General features: G+C 44.2%; 3 protein-coding genes and 1 pseudogene across 4 annotated transcripts; 2 read left to right on the forward strand and 2 right to left on the reverse strand.

Annotated features, from left to right (window-relative positions):
* Positions 1 to 450: 450 nt before the first annotated feature.
* Positions 451 to 6,353, forward strand: LOC133884963 (polygalacturonase inhibitor-like; annotated as a pseudogene).
* Positions 6,354 to 6,783: 430 nt separating this feature from the next.
* On the forward strand, positions 6,784 to 7,881 carry LOC133884966 (pre-mRNA-splicing factor cwc25-like). Its single transcript, XM_062324585.1, has 2 exons — positions 6,784 to 7,293; positions 7,801 to 7,881. Exons 1-2 carry the CDS (start codon positions 6,784 to 6,786, stop codon positions 7,879 to 7,881), a joined length of 591 nt encoding a protein of 196 aa, XP_062180569.1.
* A 1,799-nt stretch (positions 7,882 to 9,680) lies between these two features.
* Positions 9,681 to 12,267, reverse strand: LOC133884658 (eukaryotic translation initiation factor 3 subunit F-like). The gene is made up of 6 exons (XM_062324153.1): positions 11,919 to 12,267; positions 11,742 to 11,821; positions 10,950 to 11,179; positions 10,402 to 10,523; positions 10,208 to 10,321; positions 9,681 to 10,117 (listed from the first exon to the last, which is right to left on the reverse strand). Exons 1-6 carry the CDS (start codon positions 12,141 to 12,143, stop codon positions 10,028 to 10,030), a joined length of 861 nt encoding a protein of 286 aa, XP_062180137.1. The 5' UTR covers positions 12,144 to 12,267; the 3' UTR covers positions 9,681 to 10,027.
* Positions 12,268 to 13,767: 1,500 nt separating this feature from the next.
* Positions 13,768 to 22,307, reverse strand: LOC133884659 (methionine S-methyltransferase). Of its 2 annotated transcripts, none has more exons than XM_062324154.1 (12): positions 21,859 to 22,307; positions 19,092 to 19,285; positions 18,511 to 18,717; positions 18,323 to 18,418; positions 17,587 to 17,775; positions 17,208 to 17,396; positions 16,895 to 17,131; positions 16,621 to 16,755; positions 16,209 to 16,529; positions 15,854 to 16,033; positions 14,574 to 15,539; positions 13,768 to 14,344 (listed from the first exon to the last, which is right to left on the reverse strand). In XM_062324154.1, the coding sequence occupies exons 1-12, from the start codon at positions 22,154 to 22,156 to the stop codon at positions 14,027 to 14,029; spliced, it is 3,330 nt and encodes a 1,109-aa protein (XP_062180138.1). In that variant the 5' UTR covers positions 22,157 to 22,307; the 3' UTR covers positions 13,768 to 14,026. The 2 variants fall into 2 exon arrangements, with proteins under 2 accessions (XP_062180138.1, XP_062180139.1); XM_062324155.1 differs by lacking the exon at positions 21,859 to 22,307 and adding an exon at positions 20,463 to 20,859.
* Positions 22,308 to 22,860: the final 553 nt, after the last annotated feature.

The following is a 22,860-nucleotide window of genomic DNA, read 5'->3' on the forward strand; positions in this document are numbered from 1 at the left end:
CAACAGTCGAAAAAAGAGGGAAAGGCTTATGTTAGCAGCCATCAGGCAAGAACCCACTTACTGATTGTGAGTTAATGAGTTAGACTTTCTGGGCGACGTGGATAGCCTCAACGGTCGCGGTTCTACTGCGCTCTAATAGAAAGAGATTAGGCAGCAGGTAACAACCCACTCACTGAACCTCATTTGATCGTTGCCAGACTCTTATTTTTCTGCTATTGTGAACCTGATTTTTATATGCCCCTCTCTATTTTAGACTGCTAGCTCTTTTTCTCTGCTACTGATATTTATGTATCCCACTCAAAGGATTGATCTTTATCCATATATTTTACAAATTATATATCTGCGCCAAAGCCAAGCTTTTGCGACTTGCGATATATTGTGTACACACGCAGAAATGGCAACCAACTTGTGCAGATAGAGAGAGCCCACAGGCAGTCAATCAGACACAAGATGCATGGACACGCCGTCCTGCTCCTCCTCCTGCTCCTCGCCGCGGCGGCGGCAGCAGGAGCCTCCAAGCAGCAATGCCACGCCGGCGACAGGGCGGCGTTGCTCCCCGTCAAGCAAGGAAAAATTTATCGGTAATAAAGATTTATCGGAGTTTAGCGATAAACAAGATTATCGGATTTCTATCGGTGGTAGACAATAATTTCCGAACAAAATTAAAAAAAGGCTCAATTTTTTTTAAAAAGTCACGTAGATTGTATCTAAATCATTTGATATAAAAAATAACACATAAATGAATTAGGGTTGGATAGGTGGTTTGGCGAGCTGTGGCCTGCGGATCGAAGTTTTATTGCTCGTGTGTTGGATTCGGGAATCAAAAGGTGCTAATTTCAAAAATTACCGAAATTTTTAGTCGATAAATAAATTTACCGGCCCCGCCGATAAACAGGATTATCGGGTTTATCGATTTTTTTGGGCGATAAATTTTTCACAGCCGTCAAGTCAGCCATCCGCAACGCCGCCTACTTCGCGTACTGGACGGTGGACGCACGACATCCCGTGCTGCGACTGGTTCGGCGTCGGCTGCGACTCCTCCTCCACGGGGGGCCGCGTCGTCAGCCTGGCCATCATGCGCGACGCCAACGTCACCGACCCCATACTGTCACACCCAAAATTCCTATTTTGGGCTGTGAACATTTTAAAACAATAAAATAATATTTTTCTGAAATTGAAAACTTTTCCAAAATTTTGTTTAGAGTTTAAAAAGAATTTGTTTTGTGTGATGAAAAAAAAGTATTTATAAAATATTAGAATAGGTTAAGGAATTTCAAGGTTGGATAAATTTTTGTTCTATTTTTCACACATTATTCAAAAATCCTCCGTGGACAATCTCATCTCGCATCATTTTGATCCAACCCAGCGTGCACTACTTTTCCTTAATTTTTTTCTTTCTAGACTGTGGCTCCAAACCAGCATCAAGCCATCAACTTTACATCACGTTGCATTAGTAGCATGACGGGGCACATATGTGCTAAAGCCAACCCAAACCAGCTCTCTTATATGTGCATGTACCTGGTCATTTCATCCACTTCCAAACAATGTCGTCCTTTCGCCTGGCAGCCAAGGCCGGCCAACAAAGCTCGAGTTAGTGCTCAATCAAGACGCGTTGACATCAATTTATCCTCTTTCAATTCCTAGCAATTTATAGTGGAAACCGCCACTTAAATGGCCATAATGGCAATTGAAGCCACCTACCACTAACTCCTCATCATCAGCCTCATCTTCTCACGCAGTTTCAGAGTTCAATACAGCTTTAAATGTAAATCTTGACAATACCAACGTTGTAAGTCTCGTCGAGAGCTTCGATTTGAAACTATGGAAGTCCCATTTTGGATAACGGACCTAGAAGTTATGGCCCCGAAATCAGTATTGCACATATAAGTCTGAGTTCAAACATTTTATCTTGTAGTGTATTTTTGAAAATCAAGATGGTGTTTTCAAAAGTTCCAATGAATACTAAAGTTGTAGATCTTTTCGATTACTATAATTTAGAGTTCAGAAATGTCCAATTTGAAGTCCGGACGATATAGATATCATCCTCGGAACACATGCCTATGAATTAGCATCGCGCAATCAGATCACAACTTAGGCCTGGGCCATGGCCAGTTTGGATCCCACCTTGGCTCACCAACCCGACGTCCCTAGCCCCATAAAAAGGGACTAGCACACCCTCCCCTGACCTTTTCCCATGTCCACCAAACCCCAGCCGCTGCCCCCAACCTGCCAGGCACCATTCACCGTCACGGACAGCCATGTCGTCGCCGATTGGCATCCGCGTTCCCGGTGATCCATCCATCCAAATGACTTCATCTTTTGTCAGATGTGACCCAGGTCGTTCCTCATCATGTCCCAAAACCGTTTGGCCAGAGGAACAAAGAAGCCACTGGGATCTCCGTCACCACCGCTTTCGTTCGCTGCTGTGCCGCCAGTGTCGCCGTCGCCGGTGCCATTGTCGTCTCCGCAAATTCTTCATCATCGATCATCGCAGCAAGGTGAGGACCAAACCAGCCCCTTCCCCTCCTCTTTTCCCCTGTATGGATGCCATTTGTGAGCCATAATCGAACCCCCAGCCCGACCAAATCCCTTGCTACACGGCCATGGCCGTTGCCGTCGCAGACAGCCCCACGACCGCCAAATGGTATCTTCGTTCCCCGGCTGATCAGAGGTCGGATCACCACGCCCTTGAACCAGAACATACCCCTGGATGTCCCACACGCCCTCACCAAACCGTTTTTCCATTAGAGCCCCGACACCACCGAGATCACGATCGCCGTGCCCGCTGCCCAGTCTGGAATTTTGCACGTGCAACGCGGGTTCAAATCGCGTTCCCCGGTGAACTAGCACTCCTATCCATGAGTCCTTTGGTCGAGACGTGCCCCTGCTAGTACTCTACATCCTCCCAAAATCAGTTTATTCAAAGCTGCAATAGAGCCCCAGTTCACGACATCGCAATCCCTGATGCCCAATCTCATACACGTTCTGTGTACCTAGAATGTCAGTCGCGTTCCCCGGCGAACCGGAGCTCGAATCATCGATCCCTTTGACGGAGATGTGCCCCTGGTTATCCTCAACAATCCCTAAAAGTAGTTTGGCTAGAAGATCACCGACACCGATGATTTTGTGGTCGCTACGCCGCTGCCCCCATGTGTGTGTTTTGCGCGTGCACCCGGAATGCATTCGCGTTCTCCGTCAATCTAGGAGCCGTTTGGATGCACTGACTGTGTCACGGTGTGTCCCTCACATATTCTATGTGGCCACATGAAGGTTCCCTCGTATCTGCAGCGATGCCACTAGGAACACGATCCTAACTTCCAACGTCGTTGCGCAATCTCGCCAAAGTTCCAACCGATCAATCTCCTTCTCAGGTGAAGCCCTATCCAAACCATCACTGCAGAATCGTGTTCCAGAAAATATGAATATTTCTATTCAAACTGTTTCTTGAATATCACAGCCAAACTCCGAGAACGTGCACATCTTCTTCGTTGTGTCTGTATGCGGTCACCTTCGAACCTGGGACCGTTCGTCTCTCTTTTGCCGTTCGTCTCTACGCCCGTGCTCTCCTTGATTTGTTGAAATACCATTGTTGCCCAATGTCAACATCAGTGATCGCCATTGCTATCGCCATCTAATTGTGCATTTCGCCGCCTTCAGCTCGCCGGTGTACGTGTCCTTCTATACCTCAGGTCAAACTGAGCCCTTCGAGAGTTTATGGCTGCGATGCGACCCCGTCTAAACCATCGCCGTCAACCCCGGGCCTTTTCCCTCACCGACGACACTGAGGGCCCACCGCCGACGAACTCCTCCATGCCAAACTCCCCTACTCTACTCTCTGATCTCGCTCTCTTGGTGAATATCCCAAATAACCCCTCCGGAGATACTTTATTTTTATCTTTACTTTCCTATTTAGGATGTTTATATGTTAGCCCCTGCCTTTTATAGTTAATTCTGGTCCAGCCCTTATTATTCAAACAGAATCATCTATTCAAATCTTGTTCAGCGAATTTCGTTCAAATCCAAGCAACACCCTATGAATTCGCCTAAATCTCATATCCTATACAACCATAGAGTTTTGTTTTATGATGTGATGCCTCTGTTTGATGTACTGTTCTTAGTTATTTGTGTTTTCTCTTTTGTCGGTTGTTCCTGCAAATAGACCACTATGTTCCGAAGCAATACAAGGATCTCCAAAAGCAACAGTTCGGAAATCGATGATCTGCAAAGTCAAGACTTCGAGACATGCCAGAACCGAGTTTACGATATCATTGAGTAGCAGCCAAGCAAGTGTCCTTGAACATCTTGCACCTATTTTTAGGAATTTATGTTAGTTGTTTATCCTTCATTGCATGCTTGTCTAAATTGAAAACCTATGAATAGGGTTTACTAGCTTTTGTCTGAATATCCTTGTCGCCATTGATGAGTCATGGGAAGAAAATGGTAGATATGCTAGTCGCTGTCCTGGTTGGGTTAGAAGTTAAACTTGACTAACGGTTATGCAACATGAATCGGGTATGGTAATCTTTCGTAACAACATGGAATAGGGATCCTAACAGGATGGTTGTTATGTGGATGGTGCATGAAGGCGCATGTGTTGTGTCGCACGATGGGAATGTGTCTGTTCCTGTGTGGGGTCCTAAGGAACAGTTCTTGAAGCTTGTAACCCGGCTGAACAACGTAACCACGAGACTTATATGGGTACGGCCTAGACAATTAATTAGATGTCCTCCATATTCTGTACGCATCAGTGGATGGTTAAGTGGCACAAGAGTGGGCCTCTGCAGTGGATGGAATCCCTGTTAGTGGTGAAACCTTAGTGGGTGCATATGGATTTGGAGACGCTTTGTAAAGGTCTTGTAATGAGAACCCGGCTCTACACCCCGGAAGTGTGAAGCAAAATGGGAATCACGACTCGTGGGTAAAGTGTGCAAACTCTGCTGAGTGTAAAACTGATCGATCAGCCGTGCTCACGGTCAAGAGCGGCTTGGACTTCTTCTTGATTAGTTGGGATCAGGTTCTGGTATTGATGGTCAGGTAACCAGGTAATGGGATTATCTGGTGAGTTATGGTAGCCGGATATGGAATATCTGGTGAGTTTGGTAGTCAAATAAAATCCGATTAGCTATTTTTTTGTAAATAGACTGCTAGGTTCTTTTGAGTCGTAGGTTAGGATGGCATAGATGTAGTAAACCTGAGTCAAGCCTTTCTTATCATAAGCCCTCATATCATATCTTTCCCACACTTACGGAGTACGATATGTACTCACACTTGCTATTTTCAATAATTAATGCTGCTCAGTTGGAGAACACTACGCGAAGATCAAGAAAGCTGAAGACTACAATGAAGTCAAAGCGTCCTATGTCGTGTTGCCCTCAGTCGATTGCCTATGGTGTGCCCTGAAGCTTTCGTTGGAGTTTTCTCGAGTTCTTCCGCTGTTGTTCAAAACTCTGATATTTATTTCAATAAAGTTGTTTTTGTTCGATATAGAACTGTATATCAATGATATGTCACCGTATGTATGATGAAACAGATCCAGACATACATGTAGAATACACCTGGTTGTTCTTTTAAAAAACCGAGCGTGACACATACCCGGTGCCGCCATCGCCCTCCTCACCGGCCTCCAGGAGCTGCTGCTGCTCCACGTCCCCGGTGTGTCGAGCACCATCCCTTCCGCGCTCACCTGCCTCTCCAGCCTCACGGAGCTCACCATCTCCCAGACTGGCATGTCGGGCCCCGTGCCGCCGTTCCTGGGAAAGCTCACCACGCTCCGGTCGCTTGACATCTCCTTCAACGCGCTCACCGGAGCCATCCCATCATCCCTGGCTGCTCTGTCGTGCCTGGCCAGCATCAACCTCAGCCGCAAACCGCCACACCGGCACCATTCCGCCGCTGCTTCTCAGCAAGGCCGGTCCAGAGGCGTTCCTCACGCTGTCGCACAACAACCTGTCTGGGAGCGTCCGGTCGAGTTCGCTACCGTGAACTTCATGCAGGTGGACCTGTCCCACAACGCCCTCAGCGACGACGCCTCCATGCTATTCGGACAGGGAAAGCTGCTACTGGGCATCATCAACCTATCCCGCAATGCCTTCAGCTTTGACATGTCGGAGATAGAGTTCCTGGGGAGGCTGGCCTCGATGGACGTGAGCCGCAACGCGATCCATGGCGACATCCCGGCCCAGGCGGGGAACCTGAGCCAACTCATGTTCTTCAACGTCAGCTACAACCAGCTCTGCAGCGAGGTACCGTGGAGCATGGCCACCTTCGACGTCTACAGCTTCCAGCACAACAAGTGCCTCTGTGGCGTCCCGCTCGCAGCTTGCCATATCAACTCCATCACTGCCTCACCATGACCAGGATATATAATATTTTCAGGAAGCTAGCTAAATCACCACTGCTACTTAACAAATGTAATGTATCCTTCTGGAACTATTATATACTATAAGGACACGCATGAAACGATTTTTTTTCAACCTCGGCCATTTAAAAAGTCTCTACTGCATCATATCTTCATGAAGTGTTCTGCTTCTTTGTCCGCCCCGCGTGTCTTTCGTCCACTCGTGCCCTGTTTGTCAAGATTTGCATCGTCTGCCCGCCCACATCCAATGTGCTGCCCTCCTGCCACCCGATCCCGCACCAACACCGCTGCAATGCATCGCCTCTCCTGCCCTTGCTCCAACTTCAGACCCACAGCCGCACACGACCACAGATCCTCCATCCTTCTCTCTCCTTCCCACTTCCAAAACTCAACACAAACCCTAATCCCCTCCCCTCCCCCAAGCCATGGACCGCCACCGCTCCTCCCACCGCACCCGCGACGACGACAGCCACCACCGCTCCCACGACCGGGAGGAAAACTGCCACCGCCACCACCACAATCGTGACGGCGGGGATGACGACGACCATCTCCGCAACCGGCTTCCTTGTTGCCGTGGGAGTCCCCCCCCCCCCCCGGTGAAGCGGGACCACTCATCGAGCCGCTCGCAGGGGTCCGTTGAGCGCTGCGACTATGCCAACCGTGAGCCGCTGTCATCGCGGACGCAGAAGGGCCACGACAGCAGCGGGAGTGACGAGGCCGACCGTGAAGGGGGCAAGCGGGCCAAGGTTTCCGTGGACCCGCCTCCACCCAAGGAGGAGAAACCCAGGTGGGAGCGCCAGAGGTTTGAGGATGTTGATGCGAATGGGAAGGATGGTGATGAGAGGGGCAAGGGGGATAAGGATGCCTCATCCTATGACCGGAAGAATGGGCAGTTAAGAGTTAACGGTCATTCGCATAGGATTGCTGGGCCTAATGTAAGTGTCTCTCGTATTACTAGAGGGTTTTGGTTCTTGTGTTTTGATTTAGATCACTAAACTTTGGGCAAGTAAATGCTGATGCGTGTTAATCTAGATTTATAAGGAACTCACGGTTATCGAATGGGTCGAATTAGTTTCTTGCGTCACATTTGCTTACTTCACAGGGTATTGGTTGATAATCCACCATTTATTTGGAAACATATGAGAGTTAGTAGTCGAGACTGACATTTAGAGTGAAGTTCCTAAATAGATCTGTTATATTATCTTATGATACAATATGAGTCAAATGAGTACTCAAGCAGGACTTGAAGATGCATTATTTTCTTTGTGCTTTTGGCTAACCTAGATATCCTACTTGCACCATTTTGTTAATACTTTATTTTTTGGGTGTGTTTGTTACATTTTCCATTTTTTGAAGTACCATGTATTATGTGACAAATTTATGCCCTATTATTTTGCTATCGTTTATTTCTATGTTGACTTCGCATCTCTTATATTTTGCAGGCTGGCTCTCAGCAACCACTCAATACCACACCTGTTGTTGTGGTGCCATCTTATGTTCCCTTCTTTCAAAGGTATCTTTGATTATTACTATTGGGAAAATAGACCAACCTGTGGACAATGGTTACATATCGCTATCAAAGGTCCCTCCGGAGCCTAAGGTCTTCGGACTCTCAGCCGAAGGCCTGACCTCCGGAGACTGTGGACCGCTTTTGGGCCCTCCCCTCTGGTGCCTATGTGGCCTTCTCGAAGCTCGAAGATGCAGTAGATTTTCGGAGATAATATCGGGAAAGAAAGGACACCCCCTGCAACGGACCTGACACGAAGTGACGGGCAATTAATGTCGGTGCAAGTGGAGCTTATCCTGACACTCCAGTGCAATTGAGGTCATCATGACAACCCTAGCAATGCGACGCTAGGCCGCAATGGTACCAGCTCATCCCCAGGGTTGCTTGTACCGTAATAGTCGTTATGGTAGATATTATCTTTTATGTAGGGTTAAAAGTAGTTATCTAAGATAAGATCATGTAATTCGATCAGATCTTAGATATTTGTACATGGTGATAACTTATACACCAAGCTACATACAATCCTATAAATGAGGGGCTATGGTCATCTGGGGGAAGGACAGATACACACAAACATAAAGACATATAGTGATACTCTCTCTAGATCAATCTTTTCGACTATCAATACATTTTCGGTATCCCTTTGTCTCAAACTTCGTCTTCAAGCTTGAGTCTCCTCCTTAGAAGAAACTCATGTCATACTTATTAGCGCAATACGATCTCTTGCGCCAACAAATACCAACAATGAAAATGAGGGAGTTAGTATTAGATCTGATGAGGTTACTGGAAAGTGAGGGAGTTAGTATTAGATCCAATGTGCAGTATGGTTTGTTTTGGAGAAACCCTCCAATTTCTTTACGGTTTGTTTAGATCAGTGAGTCTAAAACCTAAACCCATCTTAATGAGAGCTGTTCATATTGAGCCATATAAGAGGCATCCTGAATTTTCGTTCTCCATATAACCTGATTATGTTGTTCTTTTCTACTGAAATTCTAATCAATTTAGATTATGTTTTTCACTCTCCAACATATGTGTGGTCTTTATTCTTGTAGGTGCTACTACGTGTGCAGTGTGCTCTTTATCCCTGATACAAATTTATTTTTTAACTCTACTTTTGCACCGAAGAAAGTGTGAAGTTCAGTCTGCATATACGATCTGAATTGCTTCTATACATGGTTGGAATTTATGTATCAATCAATTTTATGTTATCTTGTTTTATTGCAATACATGTGTTTGGCCCGTCAACTATTTTATCTCGTAGATTTTTCTTTTTCTCCCGTTACAATGTATGGGTACGTAACTAGTAATTAATAAATATGTTGTTCCTTGCCAGTAGATATTACTCAATAAATTTGTTGTTCATGGTGCAATATCTACTAGTGTTCTTTCTATGAAAGTCTGCTATGGAAACAGAGATGCAAACAACTTATCGCAAATGTATCAGAGGCCATGCGCAACTAGTGGACACCCTCAACATTTTGTAAAACCTGACAACAATTTCTGAAATCTAAATTAACAATTTGCAGATACATATTCAACATTTATATGTGATAGTATATTGGATTTGTTGAGACGGTTTGTTTGAGCCATTGATAGTATATTGGAACTGCATGCCTGTGTACATTGTTAGTATAATTACGTATTTACAGAGCATACTGGAATGCGCAAATCCCAACACCCTACCTGGCTCACGTTGCTGACATCTACATATAATCCAGCAAAAAGTTCAGGGTACTACACTCTATCCGGACCGTCAACAAAATACGCTAAACCACAAGTCGGGAACTCCAAAGCAGATGTAGCACACAAGCATCAAAACTACAGCTCCAAATGACGCGGTTGTAGAGCAAACCTGATCATTGTTTCACATTGGGTTCCTCCTCGGGCAAAAAAAGGAAATCAAGACAATTTACGCCACCATTTGCTGTGTTGCTACACAAAATCAAGCACTACAAATATTCGACTAGAAGCATAACATTAACCCAACAGACACGTCTCGGCCTTTCGCGCTACTAATATTATGGGATCTCACCACAACAAACTCTTTTCTTTAGATCTCATTTAACAAGTACAAAAATGCATTTCTGCCAATGATCCAGATGTTTCGATTGGGCAGAGATGCAAAACATCACAAATAGCACGAGGTAATCAACCCAGCGAAATTACAGGACTTGAGCAGCAGTGTTCAACTTCTCGGCTATGCTGATCTGTGTCCTTGTGATGCTTGATAGGTATACCAGCGCAAGGTTATCCTGTAGAGTTTGTTATTATTAACTGATTAGCAAACAAAGCAAGGTGGCCATCTTTTACTAGCCGATGCATCAATAGGCAGAAATATTTACCTGAATCTTGTCATTGAAAAGCTTATCAAAAGCAGCCGGAGACAATTTGGGCATTGAAGCAACTGAGTCAGCAATGAACCTCCCAATTCTGTTGTCAGGTGCCACACGTCCTTCCTACAATGTGATACGGAAATATATTTAACATCACGATCCAAACAAAAGAAATGGGGAAATTTTGCAAGAAAATTTCTTACCACAACATCATCGACATATTTGTAGATCTCATCAATAAGAATGTAGAGCTTTTCCATTGAAGACTCCATTCCTTCCAGATCATTGGGAAGCTTCTCCACCATTGTAGATTTCAGGATCTCAACTGTTACAAAAGCAATAAGGTCTAAGAAAGTTTGAAAGGTTTTTCTTCAAAATTAAGATTGTTACAGAGACATTAATGTCAAGCAACCACTGCGACTATTTATGAGAAATTCAACAAACTGATGAAACTAGTAATTAATACAACTGCAAAATGAATTTTCCTCCAGCAGCAGGTATTTAGCTCCATAGCATTGCTAGCCTCCACTAATTAGATCGATACAAAGGAGCGTAGATGAATTCAACAGTGCAAATACTTCAAAGTTACTGCTAGTAGAGTTTACGGATTCATTCAATGTAGTTCGTTCATTATTCTAAGCGATTTATATATTCATTATAGAGTTTCAGTTCTTCAAAGTTCGCATCCAGTAAAACAAAACAAGTTAAATATAGCATGTGACGGATTAGCAATCAGAAAAGTGACACATACATCCAGCTTTTTCTGCCTCAATCATCCTCAGATCCAGAGGAATTTCCTGAAATTGTGCAGCGAGGTGCCTATCTCCGAGGGACAGGTTGGATGAGATATAGGCTTTGACGGAAGCCTCTCCCCTAGTGAAGCCAGTGTCAACTGTAAGATGAATGGGGTTTTGTACTTCCCTTGAATAGAAGTCGTGGATAAGTGTACTGCCGCCTGAAACACCAAAGCCAGTCGAGAACCTGCATACAGATAGATGGATAGTATCAAAGAGGGTGGAAAACTAATTGGGTGGGTTCGTAGGGACTTTCAAGTGAATTTGTAATGCGACTTTTAAGTGACAGTTAATGTGCATTCGGTGCTATCAAACCGAACAGACACTGAAAAATAGCTCCACCACACCAAGTGCGTGCATGAATTTTGCGTGCAAGACGGAACCATTCATGTACAGTGATTCTGCCAGCGGTGCAATAAACATGAGATAGTTGTAGCTGCTATCAGGATTGTTCTCAAAATAGAACCATAGCATCAAGATGTGGGCGGTGCAGTAGATACAATTTGGTTACTTCATCAACTCAAACTGAATCGGGACCCAAGAAATACCTATGCGCAGAGGAATTAAAGAGAACACATCTGTTGTAATTGTAAATAAATGGAGTTTGAAAAAAAAAAGGCGTAATTTTGCGCAACCATATAATGGGTGATGGATGGAGGTAACAAGAAGAGGAGCAAGGTCAGTGGCATACGTGTATATCGAGGAAACAGATAAAGAAGAAGTGGGGAGAATCGGTGGTGCTTAATTACCATCCGACGATGACTTCCTTGGGGTTGACCTTCTGGTGCGAGGCGTACATGTTATGGTGGTACTCGATGTCGATTGCGACCTACACACCAAAGAGATGGAATGCAATCCATGAGAATGAGAATGGGGCGGAGATGACGGCAGATCGAAAGCGAGGAGATGAGTGGAGAGGGTGAAACCTGGTCAGCGGACTCGCTGTGGGGGACGACGTAGGAGTTGCGGACGTGTACGGTGCCGTCGGGGAGGAGGGAGCCGAGGAGGGTGCCGATGACGCGGTCCGCCTGGTCCGGGCGGCGCACGTAGCTGTCGCAGATGTTGAAGAGCACCACCGCCTCCACCCGCGCCGACGCCGGCGAGGAGGAGGAGGAGGAGGAAGGGAAGAGGAGAGCGGGGGAGGCCGCCATGGCGTGGAGACAGAGAAAGCGACGAGGGTTGGGCGGCGGCGAAGCCAAGAGAAGAGAAGGGGAGGGGAGGGGTGGTGGGTAGGGTTTGCCTCCTTCCTTTGTTGTTTCTTCCTCCTCCTCCTCCTCCTCCTCCTCTGGGCCCGGCCCGGCCCGGCCCACTTAAACTGAAACACACATGCTGAATTGCTGATGCTCTAGCCTCCCTCCCTCTAGCTTTTCTAATGTTTGCCCAAGAAAGAATGAATCTGCAAAGCTAAGCTCCAGGTCCTAAGAAGCACACATGACGAAAGGCGAGCCAACAATCATTCCCTTCCCTGTTGAATTGAACATCTTCTCTCCCACCAACAGCATCCCATCCATCAATTCGACCTCTAGGCCCAGTTGTGCTTCCTTGATGCCCAGGTTTCCAATACTTCAGCAGGCAGAGTGATCAGTTAGTTACACGCAGTTACAAGGTACTCATCAGTTTCAGCTGACAATGGTTTCCGCCAAAGACAGAGGAAAGAGAATATCCAGATAATTCAACCCAGCACTTCACAACTTTGAATGAATGGAAAAAGAAAACAATTGAAGCTTCAAGAAGAAATAGAAGGTGTAACTTAGATGCATGAGAAATCACATGTTTGTATAAATCTAGACAACTTAAAGTTTACTGTCAGATTGGTGCGTCGTCTGCTACATCTATTTAGCCCATATAATGGCTATTGCTCCGAAGCATATCTTGGTGACTTGGTGTTGTATAAAACTGACATGGTAGTATTTGGATGTTTTATTCATCAGACATGGACGCTATTGCATATAACCGGTGCCTCAGGGGCACGATATAAATCGTGGCAAGAAAGGGAAAAAAACAGCTCAATATCTCAGGTGTGGATTGGATGAGTTTTCGAAAGAAAATCTAACCTGGCAATTCAACGAACTCGGGTATGATTTGATGGCAATAAGGAGGCTAGTCAGTAACAAGGAAACAAATCAATACACAAGGAACCTCCTTCGGAATTCACATGGAGCGTACAGGGGTTAATCTTTTTAACCTCTGTACGCGTATGCTATGCGTATGCGGTTCCACCTGTGGGGTGGGTTGTGTTGTAAGTGAATTTTGAACGCGTGTGTGTTACAGATGGTATTCAAAACTAACTCCCGCTGCACGAGTGTATGCGTATTAGCCCGTGAAGAGGACATGACATGATCGTAACATCAAGAAGAGATCGTGTGTATTTATCTATCGTGTACGTGGCAAGCTGTCGAAGGCGTCAGCCTTGAGGGAGGGGGGGGGGAGAATGTAATATTTGAGCCTATTAGTGTTTCTAATTTTAACATATGTGGTTCAAATATTCTGGTGTGGTGAATTTAGTATACTTAGATAGTTTAGGACTAGTTTATAAACCTTGCACTCCAAATTTAGCATATACAGCTTAACTCTTTTACATAAAATGATAAAAAAATGTAAAAGATATACTGTACCTATACAGGGCCGCCTCACAGATGAGCAGGCTTTAAGCGTTACTTAAACGATAAGTGTAATTGGGCTTTGTCACGCAACAGAAAAGGAAAGGGATCATGAACCGTTGATAATTTGCATCGTCATGCAACTGCTTCTGCCGCCACACACTCGCACGCGATGTATTACAAGGTGCCTTCCATTAAAGAGAGGAGAATGCAGTGACAAGATAGCATACCAGGAGGAACCTCAACAATGAACGTGCACGCTACCAGTAAACCACAGCAGGCATTTCTTGCTACTGTTATTCCTTTATATATTTTTCCTCAACAATATCACTTATTTCATAGCACTAATATAAGGTTTTCAAACAATGGATGGATGGATGGATCTCCTCGGGAGAATTCTGGTTTCTTTCCACGGTGATGATGGAAGCAATGGATCAGTTACCGTTCATCTGGGCTTGAGCATTGCTTCCAAGAACCAACTCCTTGAACCGAGTTATGCATCCCATTGCCCGCTCGAATTCGCCGCTCTCCAGAGCAAAGCTGAACCGGCAGTAGTCGCGTATCCCGGTCCAGGAGCTGCTGTTTATGCACAGGCCAGTGGCTCTGAGAATGGCTTCCCTAATGTTGCAGCCATCCAGCTTGCCCTCAAAACTGTCAACTTTGAAGGGCTTCCCAATGTAGGCACTCGGTTTCGCCAGCATTGAGATACCGCCACAACCACTGGCAACGTCCCAGCCACAGCTCTGCAGTGTCTGTTCATTGTAGAGAAAGAAAATAGCACAGAGAAAATGTCAAACATGGCTGGAAAACATAACAAAATTCAGTTCATAGTCACTACTCTAGTCATGTGCAAGAAATGTCTAAAGTTGCAGTCAGATCATTCTAGTGTAACAACTCGGGTAAAATCTGTTTTTGGAGCCGCCAAGGGCACCTCAGGCTACTGATGTCAGCCTAAGTGTCCAGAATGTAAGAGAAACTAACCTTTATCAAGTGGTTGGCACGATTCATCAGTTCCTCCTTCTGCTCCGCCATGAGATTGGAGAAATGCTGATCCTTCTGATTCTTAAGGCCCAGTAGCTTTTTGAAAGTGTACTTCAATGTGCTGTGAGGCTGACTCAAGCTTGGGAAACTGTAAAATGTGTCAACCAAAGATGAGTCGCTCAAAATCAGAAACCCAAAGTCATGGCCTGCTGCAGTCAGCTCAAAGGAAAGCTCTCCCAGCAGGACTACAGAGAATGACGGCTTTGAACATTTCATAGCAGAAAGACATCCTTCCAAATTCCACTGACTCCAGCCATCAGTTTGGTACTCCAGACCAGAGAAGGAGGTATCTATCACTACCCTAGCTCCATATTCAGCGCAGACACAGAGGAGCTCTTGAATATCATTGTTACTGTAAAGAAAACCAGTAGGGTTGATTGTGGGGCCAGAAATGCACACCCATGGCCGAGATACATTCTTAAGAGTGTCAGCTAGAACCTTTGGTTCAATCTTGAAACCTGACCCAAAATGTGTTGGAATAGTCAAGGTGCCTGCGTTCACAAACTTTGCTGCAGAGATATAATGGCCATTGGTGCCCAACGGGAAAAGCAAGGTGCCCTGTTCTTGCATGCAACAAAGAACAAGCTTGTTGAAGAGTGCAAGAGAGGTGTTGCCATAGATAATTTCAGAGCAACCATCTGCCGGGAAACCATAGCTATCTTTCACCAGCTGTTGAATGCTGGAACGGACATCGGTTTCAGAGTCAGAGATGTTTTGCCTGACAAAACTTTCAAAAACAGAGGCGTTCACTGCAGAAGGTACTGGCAGGAAGCTACGATCTAAATCCATATGAATGACACTGGATTCATTTGAATCAGGAACGAAAAATTCAGCGGCCTTTAGGGTAGACATAGCTGAATTAGAAAATCCTATCATCTTCTGAGGTATCACTTCTGCAAGTTGTCTCTGGAAAATAGCGAGGGAAAAAAGGCATCAAATAAAAGTATACCATTAAGGGTCACAAAATGTTCCATGGGTTTCTGGGTGCATCATTACTTTACTCACAATGAAAAGGCACAATCAAGCATCCTACTAATACATTTAGCTGTTCATTTTGAGTAGGTAGTACCTAACTGAGCAAATATATGTGGGCTATCTGACTTATGCTAAGGGGAATGTTCATTAAATATTATGAAACAAAAAAAATATTGAACGTAGAAATTACGGTGAGGATGGGTTATGACCGAGTACGAGAGTTGGAGGAGGTAAGCCATGTTTACCTCTTGCTGTGGATGCCGGTCAGCAATTTGAAATGCCAGAAGCTCATGGAAAAGGCAACCATAATAGTGCTGGCTGATCAGAGAAATATGCCCCTCCAATAGCTCAATAGTTTGTGACAATGCTCTATATACAGCTGCATCTTCAGATATGGCAAAAGCAACTTCAAGATCAGAATAAACCTGCAAGTGTAATCCAGAATCAGATAAAGCACATACAAATGGAACTATAGACTTTACTTCTAATGTAGAAGTAATGATGCAGAAGAAAGTTCAAACACAGTTTCAGGCTGATTGACGATAGCATGGTAATCAAGTGCACCCATGAAACTAAATTGCTTGGTAAAGTTGTAGGCACCTGATTCTTTACTAAACCGCACAGTATAGCTGCATGGGAAGGTAGGATTTTTCCGGCAAGATATTTCAACACACCATTAGAGCTTGGCAGGCTAGACAACTCCAAATGCTCTGAAATATCTAGGAATAACCGGGAACCAACTTCTTTTGTTACGCTCAGTAAGTTCTCAAAAGCAGCACTAGTGATAGCCTCAAACTGAGCCATGCCGGTAACAACAACCTGAGGCTTCAGCTTCCTGATCAATTCAATCAGTAAATCTGATTGGCGTGGTGCCTCAATTACAGTGACTGTGTCTTCAGCACGGTTACAATCTGCTCTTCCCTGAAATTTCATTAAAAAAAATGTATGTGTTGGGGAACTGGGAACATCCAGATCCATTATCTTACACACAGATAGAAAGAAAGCAAGGTACCTCAATTGCTAGAGATGTTAACCATTGCTTGGGCAAGTGTCTGGTCAAGTGTTCATCAACAATTGCAAGCGCTGGTGAGAACAATCGAAGGGCATTTTCTATTGCCACAGCACGAGAAGGGAACACAACAACATTCTAGCGAACCAGAAAAAAAGATGGGCATCACGTGAATCATAAGTAAGAAGAAGCATATAATCTCTGATCAGAAAAAAAGAAAAAAAGAAAAACAAGCATAGAATCAGTAGATTTTAAGGCAATAGGGACTAAGTCTTACATCAGGAGTTAGAGGAATGTGGTGATAGCTCTTCATAAATCCAGCAACAAGCTTCCGAAAGTTTAGACATCCAGCTGGTGGCTCACAAGGATTAGATTTATTCTCTTTCAAAAAACTAGCTAGGTATGCTAGGAAGGGAATTTTTTCGTCAGCAACAGAATCGTCGTCAAAGGATAAATCAAGAGAACTGCTGACTTCATGGAATCCATCTTTAAGAAATTCAAATATTTTCTTCACCTGAAAATTCTCTAATTAGTACTATTTCTGTTGTTACATTATTGCTTTTAGAAATCATTAGAGAACACAAAGTAACCTGGTTGGGCTGGCGAAGTTGACAGCTATACACAGACAAAGCATGTGAAATGCGGCCACCAGATTGCATATATGCCCAGGCTGTGCGAGCGCAGATAGGCTGATCCCCAACAAGATCCATGAAGAACTCAAAACGATGTCTGCTATTTTTCTCAATCTCAACTAAAGCTGAAATATCTGTGTCAGCAGCCTGAAAACAAATCAATTAATTGGTAATGATGCTGAACAAGAATAGCGGTGCAATGTAAGAGTATCAACTAGTACATGAGTACTCAAGGCCCTACTAAAACCTATTGCGTAACTCAAATTACATATTACTGACCAAACCAAGACAAATTGCTGAGATGGAATATATCTCCAATCTGTCACAGCCTGAGTACCTGCATAATTTTTGTTTGCCAGAGCTTTGTGATGCGAAATCCTCGGCGTTGAAATAGACGTTCACAGACACCTTGTCCTGGTCGACCTCCCATGTTGAATACCATAATACCCAAAGGCTTTATGACAGCTATACCTTCTTCAACTGCCCGAGCAATCAACCCAAGGCCAAACTGGTCCTCGACAAAACCCTGGATGCAGTAATATATGCAACAAGGTCACAAACGTAACAAATGGAAAAAGGATATCAGAATAGTTCGAGCAGCCGTTGTAATAAGTATTAACTTGAGTAACAGTATGTGCAACATTTTTTTTCTAACCTGTTCAGAAAACAGTGCCAAATGCTCCTAGGATAGAAGATTAAATAAAAATCCAAAGTCATTATAAGAGATACAACTTGCATGATTTTGGGACCACGAGTTGAATAAATAACCTCTTTGCAGTTGATTACCAAACCACCGTCGTCGCTACTCACTATTCTTCTATCAATAAATTTCATATACACTTTATTTAACTTGGTGTTTTGGGGGTCAATTGTTTAAACAGACACAAGAAAAAATGTAGCTATATCAAGGAACCGTTCAGAAATAGATTTACTTGTGAAACTTAACTCCAGCTCAGGAAAATGGAAATAACTTGAAGACATATCACCATTAGTAAACTGCAGGGCTTAAGTTTCATGCATATCTGTGCATTTTGAATGTGTGCTGAACATATGTAAGAAATCCTTCAACTGACCTGAAGGGCACAGTAGTTACTCAAGGAGTACAAGAATTCTTCACTTGAATTTTCAGTTATAATCTTTGACATTGCCTCTGGATTTGGATTAAGAATCTGAAACACAGATATTTTGAGAGTGTAAGTGTTTCCTTCAACTTTGGATTACAGTAATTACCTTTCACCAAACATAGGAACAGCTGCTGTACCTGTGGTATGCATCCAACAATGCGATCAAGCTCTATGTTGTTGTTTCTACAGTAAGAAAGGAGATCTGATTCATGGAATTCAACTCTGTCGAGCAATGTTTTCCCCTCCCCGTCATAGATTGGGACACCATCATCATCTAGTGCATTCAAGTACAGGTTTATCCATGCAATCTTCACAGCTCTGGGGTTTATATCCAGACCATAGACCTTCAAAGAAATAACAATGCTTAGCTTGGATTCTGAAAAACATTGGTAGCCCAGATAAATAGGACGAATCCAGCATGGTTTGAGCACTCAGCAAGTAAAGTTAGATTCAAGATAGAAGGGGGTTCTAGTAAGAAAACATGCTATTAAACTAATTTACTACTCAAACCACGGAAGCACTCCCTCAAAAAAAAAGAAGAAGAAGTGGAAGCATTACACTCAGTGTGTGGTGCTTTCTCCGGAGCACTAAGCAAGTTAGACCCTCGTGTTATGTATCTTGAGACATGAACAAATGTCCAAGTGCCGTAAGATTATACTTCTATAACAATGAGGAATTAAGGATACGATAAAATGTCCACAGGACAAGAGATGACAACCTTCGAAGGGCACCACTTTTCTGCAAGAGCAATGGATATCCAACCATTGCCACATCCCAGCTCTGCTACTGTCTTATCCCTGAAAATGGAATCTGGATGACGATTGAGGCCCTCGTAGAAAGTGAAGGACCAATCTTCAGGAATGAAAATGCTTGGTATATCCATCATCGTCAGCTTCTTTCTTTGTTGGAAACCTAGAAGCAGTTTATAAAACTTTTAAGAGAAAACCAGGTGATAGATACGTGATAAAGTTAATGTACTAGTGAACTGGAAGCTTTTATCACTGGGCCAACGAAAGACAGCAGTTTATACACCCAAATGACAACTAGAGAACTCATGCCAGATCATGAACTCTGGATGATGAAAGGTGCTAGTAAGTTTAGTTGCTCGAATGCAAGACTCCCGTCTAAATCTGATGCAAGTAAACTAGTAAAGGCATGGCGCTCCTATGTCCTGTTTTTCTCATAGGATGACAAGTAGAAGTTGATAGGTACTCCAGGCTTGTACGCTATGCTTTTTCCCCCTTGTGATAATAAGCAGGCCAGGATCCTTCCATTCTCACAAAATGTCAAGATTATGCAGAAGAACTGCCTAGAGGCACTCATCTGGGCATTGACAAGTGTCAACTGCAATAGATCAAATATCTTTAAGAAATTTGTAAAGAACGTGTTCGCGATCAGACATCCTCACAAGGCATGCCTTGCACCAGGGGTCATATTTTATTGTGGGAAATTGGGAAGCAAGGGTAAAAGATAATGTCATAAATCTGGCAGTCAGATCAAGAAAGCACTTGCCTTTTTTCTCTATAAAAGGCAAACAGAGAGTCTAAGAAATTCAACAACCAAGACGGATCGTTTCCTGGACAAGCAACATGGGAACCGAAACTAAATCCAGAAGTATACAAATAAATCCGTCGAGCAACACAAGATGCTTACAACAGTATTACACATGGTTGGTAGTTGGCACAATCACAGGCAATCCGGATTCCCAAAGATCCGGCGGGTGTCAGAAGCAACAAGATCATTGTCATACTATAGTACTGTAGCTCATTTTCTTTTGTAATCAAATCGTTTGCGTTTGACGACACATTGGGCCACTCTGGTGTGTTCGTGACCAATAACCACAGCAATTAACAGCTACCGGAAGTATGGTAAGATTTTAGCAACAGATTACCGGTGATAGACTGTGAAAATATAAATATAAAAGGCGACATTGGCGCAAGATTTGTGTCAAAAGAAGATCGCAGAACCCAGTGATGGGTGATGAAATAGCAAGAGGGGTTCATCTAGGTTTCGGAACGCATAAACCCCAGACAAATCCGCGCGGTGAGAGATGATGCGTGGACGCAGGATGTTAAGGGGAGCGACCGACCTTGGATGTGCGGATCGAGCTGGACGTCGTGGATGCGGAAGTGGAAGGTGCGGAAGCAGTCCTCTTTGGCGGCGGCAAAGCGTCGGCGCACGGCCCCGAGGAGGCGGCGGGCGGCGGGGCGGGTGGCGGGGGCGTGGAGGCGTTCGAGCACGGCCTTGGCGGCGCCGTACGCCGCGTCGCCCGACGCGGCGCAGTCCGCCAGGAAGGCATAGACGTCCTCGTCTTGGGCCGCCATTTGCGATGCGACGGAGACGAGGGAAGGTTGTGAGATGGTTCGAGTGGAAGGCCCGCGAGCGCCGGAGGAGAGACTGCGGAGGTGGAATCAAATGGCGGGCCTGACTCCGGCGTGGACGACGGGGAGGGGTAAACTGGTAAATTCCGTGATCATAATATGGTCTGCGAATTGATTAATTATGGCCTCACTCACTGTTATCTTTTTCTTTAATTTCTACTGTATAAAATACGAGCTTGTTATCATATCACATCTCCCGGTTACTCTCTTTCTATATAATAAAAAAATTTAAAATTTAAATAATTTACTCACTTTTGATATCTACCTTCATCTTTCAGTCTCTATATCTCGTTACCGGCTACGAATATAAGATATTTTTACTAATAAAAATAAATAAAGAAGTTAAGAGAAAAATTGATATATAATTTATTTTTTATCCAATCTAAAATCAAACTACGGCTTTGATTTCAACTGTGACGTTTACATGATGCATCCATATCTTTATACTTAAATATATTTGATGTTACTGTATCTAATATTTATATTTTCGTTACAACGTATAAATACTTAGCTAGTTGATGTAAAACAGACCGTTCAATATGCATAGATATGAGAAATCAAGTAAAGAAAAACGACAAAAAAGTCGACCACACGTAGCTATCTTTATTTCTTTTTCAGCGATGGAGATGTGTGACTGTCTTGTTCTTCTTTTAGCCTTGCATTGGTAAACTTAAAAGGAATATCACACGTGTGTCAAATCCAAAATGAAACGACGTGCAAATCAAAAGCAATCTGGCGTGGGCCATGGACCGAAAGCACCTTGCATTGGAGGAAGAAAGATTGGAAAGAGACTTGAGTTGACCTGATATTCGATACAAATACGTGATCCATGTGTATATAAAGAGCAGCTGTCTGTGCTGTGCTGATGGGACAGACAGACAGACAGCTTTCTTTCTTTTTGTTGACAATTCTAGGTCCATACAGTATATACTCCAATCACTGCCCTTGTATGTATATATCTCAAGAAGAAGAAGAATAAGTAGAAGGATTTCGTCGTTGATTTAATTTGCATGATGTTGATGATCTGATTACGGGACGTTAATTTGCATGATATCCTAAAGAAAGTGAGCTGCGGAGATGCATGCTGTTACTGTTTATTAGTACCTGCGGCAGTGGATGAAGCAGCGGCGCCGGAGAGGAAGGTGATGGGGAGGCCATGCCCATGCAGGAGCAGGTCGTGGATGCGGAAGCCGTAGCGCCGGAAGAAGCAACAGCCGGAGCTGGAGTGGTCGTCGGACCGGCGGCGGAGCGCGGTGAGGAAGAGGCGCGCGTCGCGCCTGGTGGCTGGGTCGTGGAGGCTGCCGAGCAGGGCCTTGAGCTCCGCGTAGGCGGCGTCAGCGGAGGGCTCGCACCGCTGCAGGAACGCCTCCACCTCCGCATCGTCCACGCCCACGCTGCCCATCCTCTCCTTCTCCTTCTGCTTCTGCTTCAGCTGAGAGCGACGACTCTACTTCTACTTCTGCTTCTGTTTCTGTTGTTGCATCCACCCATCCCATCCCATCTCATCCTTGTTTATATATACATACATGGAGGTCGATGGAGATCGATGGTGGTTTGATTTTCCTGTGTCGTTTTTTCTTTCTGTTCCATTATTTTGGCCCGCCTTTGCTTCTCGATGGCGTGCACCGACAGCGGATCACCAATTATTTTGCAAACATCACCTGCATGCTTCAAACATTACATGCTTTTGGAATCTTCTTTGGCGACGAGCAATGAGTTCCGCTTTAGAGGACCTTTACAGTATATTATAATACTAAATTATGAAGAGTATCATTATTATGATCCAACTGTCCATTTTAATAGATATTATTGTAATTATCTTGATACCCTTAGGGGTAACTACGTCATTGACTGACCGGACTTCGGACCTTCACCACCCATCATCGACCGACTGACGGAGGGTGGAAACCCTAATAAATAAAATGAACAGAATAAGTGAAAGCTTATCTGAAAAATAAACTAACATTTTGACTTTCCCTAATTAAACATATAATTTACAAGTTTATCATAAAAAAAATTTCCAATCCTACCCTTATGATACATATGATACTCTTTAATGATACCTATGATACTGATGGGCGATAGAGTATTATTGAATTAATCTAA

This window comes from Phragmites australis, chromosome 11, assembly GCF_958298935.1.
Source record: "Phragmites australis chromosome 11, lpPhrAust1.1, whole genome shotgun sequence".
Classification (NCBI taxonomy): Eukaryota; Viridiplantae; Streptophyta; class Magnoliopsida; order Poales; family Poaceae; genus Phragmites; species Phragmites australis.

What these genes read in the sequence shown, in the direction of transcription:
- LOC133884658 (XM_062324153.1), bottom strand. Translation starts at nt 12,143, where the DNA reads ATGGCGGCCTCCCCCGCTCTCCTCTTCCCTTCCTCCTCCTCCTCCTCC. An exon ending in ACAGCGAGTCCGCTGACCAG is followed by an intron (nt 11,822 to 11,918) that starts GTTTCACCCTCT and finishes TTTGGTGTGTAG; the next exon opens with GTCGCAATCGACATCGAGTA. An exon ending in TGAGGCAGAAAAAGCTGGAT is followed by an intron (nt 10,524 to 10,949) that starts GTATGTGTCACT and finishes CTTTTGTAACAG; the next exon opens with TTGAGATCCTGAAATCTACA.
- LOC133884659 (XM_062324154.1), bottom strand. Translation starts at nt 22,156, where the DNA reads ATGGGCAGCGTGGGCGTGGACGATGCGGAGGTGGAGGCGTTCCTGCAG. An exon ending in TGCTTCATCCACTGCCGCAG is followed by an intron (nt 19,286 to 21,858) that starts GTACTAATAAAC and finishes AACTGCTTCTAG; the next exon opens with GTTTCCAACAAAGAAAGAAG. An exon ending in ACATTCCTCTAACTCCTGAT is followed by an intron (nt 16,756 to 16,894) that starts GTAAGACTTAGT and finishes CTGGTTCGCTAG; the next exon opens with AATGTTGTTGTGTTCCCTTC.
- LOC133884966 (XM_062324585.1), top strand. Translation starts at nt 6,784, where the DNA reads ATGGACCGCCACCGCTCCTCCCACCGCACCCGCGACGACGACAGCCAC. An exon ending in ATAGGATTGCTGGGCCTAAT is followed by an intron (nt 7,294 to 7,800) that starts GTAAGTGTCTCT and finishes TATATTTTGCAG; the next exon opens with GCTGGCTCTCAGCAACCACT.